The sequence below is a fragment of the Cervus elaphus genome, chromosome 18 (assembly GCF_910594005.1).
Source record: "Cervus elaphus chromosome 18, mCerEla1.1, whole genome shotgun sequence".
NCBI lineage: Eukaryota > Metazoa > Chordata > Mammalia > Artiodactyla > Cervidae > Cervus > Cervus elaphus.
In genome coordinates, this window is record NC_057832.1 from 62,812,506 (window position 1) to 62,825,829 (window position 13,324).

The 13,324-nt window shown below is 33.8% G+C and overlaps 1 protein-coding gene across 2 annotated transcripts in view; it reads left to right on the plus strand.

Moving 5' to 3' along the window:
• PPP1R3A (protein phosphatase 1 regulatory subunit 3A) overlaps window positions 1-13,324 on the plus strand; it is a 39,027-nt gene that overhangs the window by 21,022 nt on the left and 4,681 nt on the right. For both annotated transcript variants that reach the window (XM_043872691.1, XM_043872692.1), the window contains 2 exons: window positions 12,526-12,584; window positions 12,678-12,802. In XM_043872691.1, coding sequence (XP_043728626.1) covers window positions 12,526-12,584; window positions 12,678-12,802 — 184 coding nt within the window. The remainder of the gene's footprint in view (window positions 1-12,525; window positions 12,585-12,677; window positions 12,803-13,324) is intronic.

Here is a 13,324-nt window from a genome sequence, read left to right on the forward strand (position 1 = left end):
TAAAAGCTTGTTTTGTTTTTTAGATAAGTCTAGAATAAAATGGAGAAGGAAATGGCAACCCACTCCAGTGTTCTTGCCTGGAGAATACCAGGGACGGGGGAGTCTGGTGGGCTTCTGTCTATGGGGTCACACAGAGTTGGACGCGACTGAAGTGACTTAGCAGCAGCAGCAGCAGAATAAAATGAGAAGAAAATGAATATAGGTTAGCATATAAAGTCCCAGAAGAAAAACTGTATTTCCCATACATGGTATGTGTATAAGCTTTAAAAGATACTTGAATACCTTTCCATGACTTCTATAGCTAATTCTGTTGTGGGAATAAGGAATATAAGTTTAATTCCCTTCTTCATAGTATGTTAATTCAAGAACTGAACAGCTTTCACTCTATAACATTTTTCTTATTGTTTCAACAGGGAATGCAGACATTAATTTTGTCTTTTTGCAAAGTGTAAAGTGTTGATGTAATAATAATAGCTAATACTTACTGATTGCTTGCTGTATGCCAGACACTGAGCAGTTCAAATCCATTTCCTCACTCATGTGTTACACTGGCACAAACACTTACTCGGCTTACTTAATTGCACTCTTCTTTCTTGTGTCCTCTTTCATGGCCTTTCTCTGCTCTCTTTTTCTTTTTTCTGCTCCACTACTCTTTCCCCACCCACCTTTAGAGCAAATTATTCAACTGTTGGCTACACTATTTGTTTCAGAGTTTTACTTTTTAAAAGCAAGTGTTTTGTTCACATTGTTCTGCCTTTGGCCAAAGACCAATTTGATATTACAGAAAAATATCAAATCAGATTTTGTGTTGAATTTTGAAATGTTCACCTGGTTTGTTTATATAAACCTGCCTTAAATCAAAGAAATGTGGGCTGAAGCGGAGGAGGTCTTTGAAAGTGAAGTGGTAGATTCCACAGGAGAGTAGAATCTTTTGTGAAAAAATCTGCAACAGAGGACAAAAGAAAGAAAATACTAGTTCACAAAAGGTGTGGGTGAAGGACTGGCAAAGCAAACCTATAACAGAAGATGTGGACATTTGTGAGTATGCCTCAGTGCATTGCATTAATAATTTGCGTATTAAGAAGTCACGAGTCTTCATGTTAATGAATCCCTAACTAGTCTCTGACACAATAGACTGAGCGTCCCTGGAGGAGTCATTATGGCCCATCATGTCAATGATCCGCATATTAATGACTCCCTTACAGGCTCATCAACAGGTAGCCTCATAGGCTTCCATTGAGTTCTTTTTCATTTGCTTTTTAAATGTACCTTCTCCTCCCTTCCTTTTGTAATAAATACTATTGTGAAGAATTGACAAAAAGGTGCATTAAGATGATTTTAATGTGATGTAAGTTCACAAAAGCATTACATTTAGAAATAATACGTTAAGACTTTCTGAGTCTGCCTATAAAACTTTTCAAAAGCAGTTACATACAAATCCAATTTGATAATAGCATTATTATTTGGATTTTAACACAAACCATCCAATCTAATTTATCATATTTCTCTTTTCACTGATATATCAATTTATGCTATGATTAGCATAAGTAGAATAGCTAGTTTAAAAATGTTTGTGAAACTGAATTTCTTGAAAATGGAAATGAATTTCAATGGATTTCATACTATAAAGATTACTAAACACTTACTAAAACCATAAAACTAAAAAGCAGAAACTGCTAAGATATAGAATTTAAAAATATAAATGAATTTTAAACTAAGAGAAAAAGCAAGACAATAAATAAATGGTCCTAGGATTTTAAAAAAATAATTTCATAACTTTTAAATTTAACATTTAGTTAAAAGCAATCATGGGAAGGCAGTACTTTAATATTTCTAACTTGATTTGGCTTGCCCTGGCTTTTGTTGGTCCTAATTATTATATTATTATATATGAAATGCCGGGCCGGATGAAGCACAAGCTGGAATCAAGACTGCCAGGAGAAATATCAATAACCTCAGATATGCAGATGACACCACCCTTATGGCAGAAAGTGAAGAAGAACTAAAGAGCCTCTTGATGAAAGTGAAAGAGGAGAGTGAAAAAGTTGGCTTAAAGCTCAAGATTCAGAAAACTAAAATCATGCCATTCGGTCCCATCACTTCACAGCAAACAGATGGAGAAACAATGGAAACAGTGACAGAAACAATGGAAACAGTGACAGAACAATGGAAATGGTGACACCAAAATCACCGCAGATGGTGATTGCAGCCATGAAATTAAAAGACACTTGCTCCTTGGAAGAAAAGCTATGACCAACCTAGACAGTATATTAAAAAGCAGAGACATTAGTTTGCTGACAAAAGTCTGTCTAGTTAAAGCTATGGTTTTTCCAGTGGTCATGTATGGATGCGAGAGTTGGACCATAAATAAAGCTGAATGCTGAAGAATTGATGCTTTTGAACTGTGGTGTTAGAGAAGACTCTCGAGAGTCCCTTGGACTGCAAGGAGATCCAACCAGTCCATTCTAAAGGAAATCAGTCCTGAATATTCATTGGAAGGATTGATACTGAAGCTGAAGCTCCAATACTTTGGCCACCTGATGCGAAGAACTGACTCATTGGAAAAGACCCTCATGCTGGGAAAGATTGAAGGCAGGAGGAGAAGGGGATGACAGAGGATGAGATGGTTGATTGGCATCAGCGACTCAATGGACATGAGTTTCAGCATGCTCTGGGAGTTGGTGAACAGGGGAGCCTGGCATGCTGCAGTCTATGGAGTTGCAAAGAGTCATACGTGACTGAGTGACTGAACTGAACTGAATTATTATATTTAAGATATCTGGTGAATTTTTTACAAACATAAAAGGTATAATCTCCTATATGAAATACTGTAGAACTGCTCTACTAGTACTTATATTGAATTACACATCATTTCAATTGATTTACTCTATAGATAAAGGGAAAGGTATTGATATATGCTTGAAACTCTCAAGAGGCAGGACTGGGACAAAGGCTGGGGGAGAGTTGTAGAAGCTTGGCACTCTGCCCCCCATTAAAAAGAAAAGAACAACCACATGCAAACAATACTATCTTGGAAAACAATACGGGGCACAGATGCTCAGGGGAGTGGCTGCCACCCTAAGTTCAGCAACAGATCCTTCTTGGAGGTGAGGTGTCACTTCCGAAAGATTTGATTTCATAGTTTGGAAGTCTCATGCTCCTTTGCTTTCCTCCCTGCTTGCAGCCCTTCCAAATACAATCTTTCCACATACACACCGGGAATATCAATTTACATTTTAAATTGTCTTTTTCTTAAAACAGTTTTCAAAACAATATGTAACACAAGTTCTGTAGAGCTTGGATGTCAAAGCTCAGTACTGAACAAACCAAGTATCTTAGTGATACTTACATGTAGATTTCAACAGAGAAAACAGGTTTAATCAGGATTTCCTTAATTGCAATTAGTTGGCTCACAGTCATGACTCTGTGATAATGACTTTTTACACAACCACAAACAAATCAGTAATAAATAAAGCCTGAGAATTAGTATCCTTAGGAAAAAGCAGATAGTAATAATTCTCTGATAATATTTGAAAGGTGGATGAAGTATAAAGTTCTTAGAAATCACTTTGTAGGGGAACGTGGAGAATCAGAATGTCAGAATTCTAAAGTAGGAAGAGTCTCAGCTGAACAATCACTAATTTTTTGTCATCCATGGATGACAATTACTTCCATTAAGAGCAGAGGTAAAACAAGGACTTTAGACCCAATAAAGTTAAAAATTTTTTCTGATATCTCTCTGATGTACATTCTTTAGTTTTTTCTCCATCACTTAAAAACATTTATATTTCTCTCTTGCTAGAATATAATTGGCAGACTGTGGCAGAATAGTCCCTTGGGCCAGGTTTACCTATAATTTTGTTTTTCCATTTAAAATTCATGGATTCTTGTTGTAATTGCATTGCTCCCAAAGCAACCTACAATATTTTTGTTGTTCACATGTGAACTTTCAAGATTTGACTTAAATACAGACTAGATTCTCACATTTTGGAATTCCTTTTGAAGACACTCTAAGGAGATCTCATCTCTACAAAATTGCACATGATGCCCAGATTCGATCATAGAATTAAATCCAAATAATTTTTTTCTCTCTAATCCCTGTGGGATGGGGTGAGCAAGAAAAAAATAGTACCCACCACTTTGACATGACAAAGCAGATTTGAAAATAGCAATCCTTGGGCAGAAGACAGAATTAGGAAATGAAGCAACTTTGGAAAAGAAACTTACCAAAGAATTCTTCAACAGGTTATGTTTTTCAGTTGCTTTTTTCTCTGCTATTGAAATTTCTTGCATCAAGAAGGCATGGCACCATCATTGTCAGTATGTTTTCAAGATCATGGACTGAGGCAATAGGCAATGTGCTGAATTTAGTAAAAGAAATACAGAAGATTTTTGGGAACACAGCAATTCAGCTTTATAGAAAACAGGAAAGTGACTCAATAAAACCATCTGGTCACTAATGTGGTAGTATATACTTAGTTACCTGAATACTTAAGCAATTCACTAGAGTTTACTCAAGGGTCTTATGGTTTACCATGGTTTATGGTTACATTTTAAAAGTAATAAATTAACTTATATCATATGTGTTATCCAATATATTTGCTCATCCCCATCACTTGTAGATATTGGTAATGTTTTTTCATTATTTGAGAAGTTTTATCTGGACATAGTAAAATAATGGGGGAACAAATTATTGTATAATCTTCATTATAAATAATACAAGACTAGTTGACAAGTTGTAGTGGTAGGATTTCTGTAGGTATTAAATTTGAAATGCTCACTATAAGATTTAATTGAGAATTTATCTTTGTATTGCAATGTCAATAGTTATTTCTATTGATCCTTCTAGCATTTATATGTCTTTTGACAACAAATTTAAAAAATTTCCAAATCATATTTCAAAATCATATTTATGGGATAGTATTAGTTATATAAATATGCAATCTTAAAGCAGAAGGCATCCTATTTAATATCAAAACTGAGAAAGGCAAATTTTCTCTATTTTGAACAATAAAGGAGTTGATAGGTAGTGGCTGCCAGGATGCATAGAGAACGGTCACTAGGCTCAAACTGGACTCAGCAAGGAAACCCCTTGATCTGTTATCAGTGTTTGCCATGGATGCTAGAGAGGGAGGCCAGCATGAGAGTATTGTATTTGATATCCCTAATCTAATCCGGAGCTTTCACTTTGAAGATAAGGAATGTGACGCCCACAAAAACCATGTTCTTCAGCATATTAATTATTAGTCCCCAAGTTCAGCATCTTAAGGAAATACAAAGTCACTTAAAAATGTTTATGTTTTCTCTTGGAGATTATTTTTGCTTCATTCAATCCTTTATTGATGCAGAACTGTCTTCACTTTGTTTTCCTTTCCAGCGTTATCGTCAAGGAACTGAATTTAATGCATGTTTTCATCCTGAACTCCTTCTGGCATTGTGCCTTTAACCTTTTTTTCCTTAGACACTTTTGTTCACAATTAGACATTTATTGCTCTAATTGTCTTTCCTTTGATCAAATGTTTCTTTTCTGTTTTCAGTTTTATTCCTGATCTAAAGAAGACTACTGGTGTTGTAACACCAAAGGATTAGATACTGAGCCCTTGTAGTTGGTTAATGTATTACTAACTTCACCTCTCATTAAGGACAAGTTTCTGCTCTCCTCCCTCCTCCAAATCATAAATGGCTATAAATGTCAGAACACAAGTCCATTTTTAGAGAAATATCACAATAAGATTATGAACATAAACAACATATAATGCGTAATTATTTATTTCAGGAAAACCTTTTCAATTTAAGTATCCACTTAGCAACGCCAATTCTAATACTAAAACATTCTTCTTAAGTGTCTTTTAAAAACTCTTAAATGTAAGGGCACATATTATTTCTAACTTAAAAGCTCTCCATTCATTTATTTTCCTTTCTTCCTTTAGGGAAGGAAGGTAAAGGAAATCAAATGAGAGCAGCAGCTTTGAACAAAGAGGGCAGACTTAACATACTTTTTGAGGAGTTCAATATTGACTTTTTAGCTGCTTATCAGAACAAGAGGTGATGCCTAAGAATTCCAAGTTGGTTATCTTTAGTCAGTGCTGAGTACTTTCAAGAAGAGTTGTTAAAGAGACACAAATGCAACATTCATGATTCATTTTGGAAATGATCCTTTTTTTATGCCAACTTTTTGATTCCTCTTGGAACAGAGTTACACTTCTACTACCTACAACCTAATCCTGACATTTACCCTGACTGGTTGGATAATTCCATCACATTAGACAGATTGTGTGGAACAGGTTTCACTCATATTTTAAGAGATATATGAGCTTTTAGCATAATAGCATTACAGAAACTCAGGAAAAATGATATTACTACTTATACTAAAACTACTACATTTTGGCAGTGTTAAAATTAACCATAACTCTAAAAGCCTAGGTGCCACATACCTAGAAACTGCAGGAATATTAACAGGGTGCATAGATTCTGACACAGAATAAATCAATTGGGTAATAACAGAAAGTGTGAATTAGCATTCCCATGCAAACTGTATTTGGTGAAGACATTTTTAAATAGAAAGGTACTTTCACTGATGATCTAGTGATCTTTCTTTGGAGGGTGGCCCTCCGATAGTAAAGGTGTATTTTTTAAAAAACTAAGCAAGTATGTTATCATGGGCTGCCAGTTTTACACTTGAAAGTAACTTGTGGGAAAAAAGGTATCTTGTGGATTAAAGACATGAGAGAATGGAGTAAACCTTAAAAAATATATAGATAATTGCAAGTAAAAGGAGAAGCATGGGAATTGGTTACTGCAGCAGTGGAGAACTAATGATCAGCATGGTGTTTACTACATGTCACTAATAATGATAATAACAATAGTGATAATAATAATAATACATTTATTAGACATTTCCACATATTGAGAATTATGTTAAATAATTGCCCTGTGTATAAGGACTAGGCAACAATTGGAGCAAAATGAGACACAGAGAGGTTAAGTGTTGCGTCGAGGTTAAGGCTTGTTGGAGGTTGCATGGCTAGTACGTGACTTAGTAATCGGTAAGTAACAGGAAAGACAGATTTGAATCCAGGTCTTTCTGCTCTTTTTCACTATGAACTGACTAAAATAAAAGCCAGGAAACTAGGCATAATCTACTGATGCACTGTTCAGGCACGCATACCCGAGAGTAGAAAGGAAGGCTGAAAAGTGTTTACATGAGCACCCGAGAAGCTGATTACCCAGCCCGGAAGACATCAGAAATCAGCCAGCTGACTAATTAGAACTTATGGCATAGAGTGGGTGCTCAACAATGACCTGTCTTATGATTAAATAATACTAATGACTGACTATAGTATATACTTAAGGTACGGTAGTAATGAAGTATCCCTCCACAAATGACATATCTTTTTGACTTTTTAATTTCTAAATTTATACTAGATTTAATTTTTTTTGTTTAATTATTTAAGCCCATAGTTAAAAACTTTGCCTTTTAACTTTGGAGGCGGAGGTACTTCAAACATTAAAAGACACAAAAATACACATGCTTTATTAGAATTTTTATGACACTACTTTTAATGAGGAAAGAAAAGAAGAACAATGTTATGATAATGCTGATAAGAGGTAGACAGAAAGGAAGCCTAGAAAGGACACTGTGCATTTATTCAGCACAATGTCAGACACTGTTAACCACGAGGAAGAGCAGTAAGAAACTCCCCTGCTCAAAACAGACTCAGGGAAAAGAAAATCTCTTTAACAAGTGGTGCTGGGAAAACTGGTCAACCATGTGTAAAAGATTGAAACTATAACATTTTCTAGCACCATACACAAAAATAAACTCAAAATGGATTAAAGATCTAAATGTAAGACCAGAAACTATAAAACTCTTATAGGAAAACATAGGCAGAACACTCTCTGACATAAATCACAGCAAGATCCTCTATGACTCATTTCCCAAAGTAATGAAAATAAAAACAACAATAAACAAATGGGACCTAATTAAACTTAAAATCTCTTGCACAATGAAGGAAACTATAAGCAAGGTGAAAAGGCAGCCTTCAGAACAGAAAAAAAATAATAGCAAATGAAACTACTGATGAAGAATTAATCTCCAAAATATACAAGCAGCTCATGCAGTTCAATACCAGAAAAATGAACAATCCACTCAAAAGTGGGTCAAAGAACTAAAAGACATTTCTCCAAAGAAGACATACAGATGGCTAATAAACACATGAAAAGATGCTCAACATCTCTCATTATTAGAGAAGTGCAAATTAAAACCACAATGAGGTATCATCTCATGCTGGTCAGAATGGCCGCCTTCAAAAAGTCTACAAACAATAGATGCTGGAGAGGGTGTGGAGAAAAGGGAACCCTCTTACACTGTTTGTTGGAATGCAAACTGGTACAGCCACTTGGAGAACAGTGCAGAGATTTCTTAAAAAATGAAATAGAACTGCCATATGATTCAGCAGTCCCACTGCTGGGCATACACACCAAGGAAACTAGAATTGAAAGAGACACATGTACCCCAGTGTCCACTGCACCTCTGTTTACAATAGCTAGGACATGGAAGCAATCTAGACGTCCATTGGCAGACAAATGGATAAGGAAGTTGTGGTACATATACATAATGGAATATTAGTCAGCTATAAAAAGGAACACTTTTGAGTCCGTTCTAATGAGGGGGATGAAACTGGAGTCTATTAAACAGAATGAAGTAAGTCAGAAAGAGAAACAGCAATACAGTATATTAATGCATATATATGGAATTTAGAAAGATAGTAATGACGATCCTATATGCAAGGCAGCAAAAGAGACACAGATGTAAAGAACAGACTTTTGGACTCTGTGGGAGAAGGTGAGGGTGAGATGATTTGAGAGAATAGCATTAAAACATGTATGCCACCACATGTAAAACAGATAACCAGTGTAAGTTCAATGCATGAAGTAGGTCACTCAAAGCCGCTGCTCTGGGACAACCCAGAGGGATGGGGTGGGGTGGGAGGTGGAAGGAGTGTCCAGGATGGGGGGACATATGTGCATCCATGGCTGATTCAAGGCGACGTATGGCAAAAACCACCACAATACTGTAAAGTAATTATCCTCCAAGTAAAATAAATAAATTACTTAAAAAGTACTCAGAATATAAAGGGGAGACTAGAAATTTTCTCTAACATATTTCATTTCTACCATGAATGTATATAGTTCTGGGGCCTATCATCATCATCAACCATAAAGTTCTTTGCCTTTATTTTCAAATTTTCTAAAGTTGTTTTAGTTAAACCCTTTAAATGTAATTGGTCATAAAACAGATATTTTGGGTTTTGGAGTGGGATTTTATCTATACATACCCTGTAATTTAGACCAGAGAGCAAACCATTTGTCTGAATATATTACCTGAAACTAGAATTTAACAATTTAGATATTTTAAATGATACAATAAACATCTGTAAAACAAAACAACTTATCATTTCCTCATTCTTTTCCTCTGACTCACCCCACTTTTATGTAATCATAATCTTGAAAATCAAGCTTTCTTGTATAAGAATTATATCCTATGTATTCCTTGATAAATGTATTTAGATTATTTCAATAGCTTTTAGCACAATAAAAAAGAAACTACTCTGATGCAATGTTTTAGCACTGTTCATTTAATATTATATGTTGCTAAGATTTATCCATATTACTGTATGTCTCTGTGTATTTTAAATCAATTTTGAGTGCTATATATATTTCTCTTGTTGTAATACCAAGTTTTACATCTACTCTTCCATTGATAAACATTTGGATTGGTTCAATTTTATGTAGTTGATGGAGATCAACTATCAACTGATAAAATTGACAGTCAATTTTATCAATTGAATAAGTAAAAAATTAAGTAAGTATAAAATAGCATCCCCTTGTGGTCTTGATTTGCATTTCTCTGTTTTTTAACAATGCTGACCATCCTTTATATGCTTATTGACTATGTGCATTTTCTCTCCTGTGAAATGTCTGCCCCTCTCTCCTGATTCTATTGAAATGTTTGTGCTTTCTTATTGAATTGTAGAAGTTCTTTATATTTCTTGACATTTATTTTGTGTTGATGTTGTATAATGTAAACATCTTCTCCCAGTTTAGTTATATTTTTCTGTTATAAAGAGGTCTTTCAATGAACAGAAGTTTTAAATTTTAATAGAGCTAAACTGATAATCTTTTTTTATATAGTTTTTTTTTTCCTTCTTTAAGAAAACATTTTCTACTCTGAGGTCTGAAAAATATTCATATATTCTACTAAGAATCTCAAAGTTTTTGACATGTAAAGTCCTAATGCACCTGGAATTGATTATTGAATATTTGTTGTGCTAATTTCACTTTTTTCCCATGAGGGTAGGCATTTTCCCTATCTCCGTTTACTGAGAAGTCCCTATTTCACTGATGTCTGACATGCTACTTTTATCAAATACCAAAGTTCTAGATATGTGCGGATCTGTTTCTAAGCTCTCAACACTTTCCTGTCTCAGTGCCAATATAATTGTCTTAATAACTATATCCTCATAAGAAGTATTGAAACTACATAGAGGTGCTTCCTCTACTATCTCTCAGAAGTAGACCAGCTATTTTTAGTCCTTTATTCTTCTCTTTAGAATCACATATTCAAATTTTGTGAAAACATGTTTTGAAATGTTGATTAGAAGTGAATTTGTAGATCAAATTTGGAGATACTATCTTCATAATTTTCCTATCTATGAACATGGTCTATCTCTCAATATTTTTTAGGTCTTTAATACATATTGATGCAATTCTATTCTTTTCCTTGTAGGAGTTTTACACATTTTGTATTAGTTTTTTAAACAAATATTTGATATAATACTTAACTTTCATCTATTTTGGATTCTTTTTCTTGTATTTACCCCTAAATCTAAGATTTCCCTCCTATATTTCTGTCTTTACATGTTTTTGTAAGATATCAAAATAGTAATACCCATTTTGATAGCTATTTATCCTCACAGTGAGTTAAAAGCAAGTTCCTTTCCTTTTGATGAAATTATTTTAAAAATTTAAGCATTCTAAAGAATTTAATAAGAAAAATGATTAATAACATTTTGTTTAGGCAAAAACATAAAACTTTAATGATATTTTCCTCTACAAAGGAGATTTTCAATATTGTTATCAGATGAAAGATAAAGAAAGAATACTTAAATGCTGTTTAATGGTTTATATATTTTTAAGTGTACATAGATTTTCTGGACATGGAGAAAGAACAATGTGTCAACTTGCAGCTGGATTTCACAAAAATGAATCTTTGTATAATTATAGGCCTGATTAAACAATATATATTATAGATTAAAACAGTATTACTTATGGTAATATAATATTTTCTAATGAAATTGTCTATGTAAAAACACTATTTTCATTTCTGGGCCCACTGCAAGGTAGCAAATAGTTTTGGCAAAGCTAAAACTGAGCATCATAAATGTATACAAAGCTGCATTACTTCTTACATGGTCAAGATGGAAGAATTTGTCATTTTCTTGTGATTTGTCAAAACAAGATTAGCCCTCTGGGGATTTGGATCAACACTGTTCATGCGATGAAAACTAGGTTCTATTACACAAATTCATCAGTCATTGTGAACTCTCTGGATTTCTTTTACTGCAGAAAAATCATTGAGAAAAGCCACTAGGAGAAAATTCCGCTGAGACAGTACAAGAAAATGTGAATATTGGTTCAATCATTTCTGACAGGCTGACTTGTGACATAACTATACACAAAGTGAGCTTTTCACTAACTATTTTCTTGCTATTGTGGACAAATCTAAATTCTTATGATTCCACAAATACACCTATAAACAGATTACACTTGAAAGAAAAAAGTCTTTCTCAATAAGTATGCAGAGTATGAGAGAAAAGCAAGTATAATCTGAATTATTTTAAAGAAAAAAAAATATATGTTTCCATATGAATGACCAAAATCTTGGCTGTGAAACGGGTCTTTGGCAATACACACATGAAGTCTTTAAACTGGGTATAAATTTAGCTGCCTTTTAATTTCTATCTAGTTTGTTTGTTTTCTCCTTTTCTGGAGAGAGAGAGTTAACATTATGTCAGTTCAACTGGAAGAGTTTTGAGTAAAATGGAAAACAAAAAAATTAATAATTGGAACATTAGAAAGTAATTTCAATGACCATAATGGACTGTCAGTTCATAAAACTTCATCATTTAAAACAAGAGAGAAATATTTGGACTTTCAAAGTGACAATTATGGGATAATCTACATTTATATATATTTTTCCTTTGTATGTTTTAATATGAGTAAAATAATTTTATTTGAATTATGGTATTGTGTAAATAATTTTTACATTTTTTACAACTAATATACATTATTGCATCATTCTAAGAGATCATTTTAATGAAAAAACATACAAAGTAATGCAAGAAAATGTGAAAAGTTATATAATATTTGTTTAGCTTGTAACTGGTTTGAATTTCCTATAAATAAAATGCTATACATTTATAGTCCCTGAAAAAGCATAACATTTTGTTGTAAATTTAACAGTAAAGAAGAATCATCGGTAACATCAGATGAGAATAACTTTGAGAATTCAAAGGTTACAGGTAATACTTTAATTTTTAAACAGAATATATTTCTTTTGTTGAAGCCTACAACTAGAACAATCTTACATAGGTACAATTATCTTAACTTTTCAGATACCTATATCCCAACAATTGTTTGTTCTCATGAGGACAAGGAAGACTCGGAAACCAGTAATCAAAATGTAAAAGATGTAAACAGGGAACAGGATGAACGTAATGAAAAAGAATTAGAGCCGATGGTGAGTATTCTGGTTGCCAAGGTATTAGAGAAGATGAATCCATTTATGCTTCAAAGATGCTGCAATGTCTGCTTTTCAACAGCTTCAACTAATATAATTTGCAAATGTGAAAGCATAGACCATTCTGTCCTTGCGTCTCTGGCTTCATCAACAAGGCTAGTGATTTGATTTCAGTATGTAAGTTACTTCAGGTCTCTGCAGTGGCAAATTAATGACATTCATTTCTTATCTCTTTACCAGCGGCTCTGAGTAACAGTTTGTAGGAATTACAGAAGAGGTAGCGCTATCCTGATGTGCATTTCTAATCTTTGTGACAAGTGTACAGTTATCATAAACTCGTCTGTAAAATGAGAGGGCTGGACTGGATGATTGTTAGGGTTCTGTCCAGCTCTACAAGTCTGATTCTTGCATTTAGCAGCTTTTTTTTTTTTTTTAACTTACTTCCATTTTTGTGAGAATCTCTAAGTTCCATATCATTGGAAAGTATTAAATTACCAAATGAGGATAAAATAGCTTGTGCCA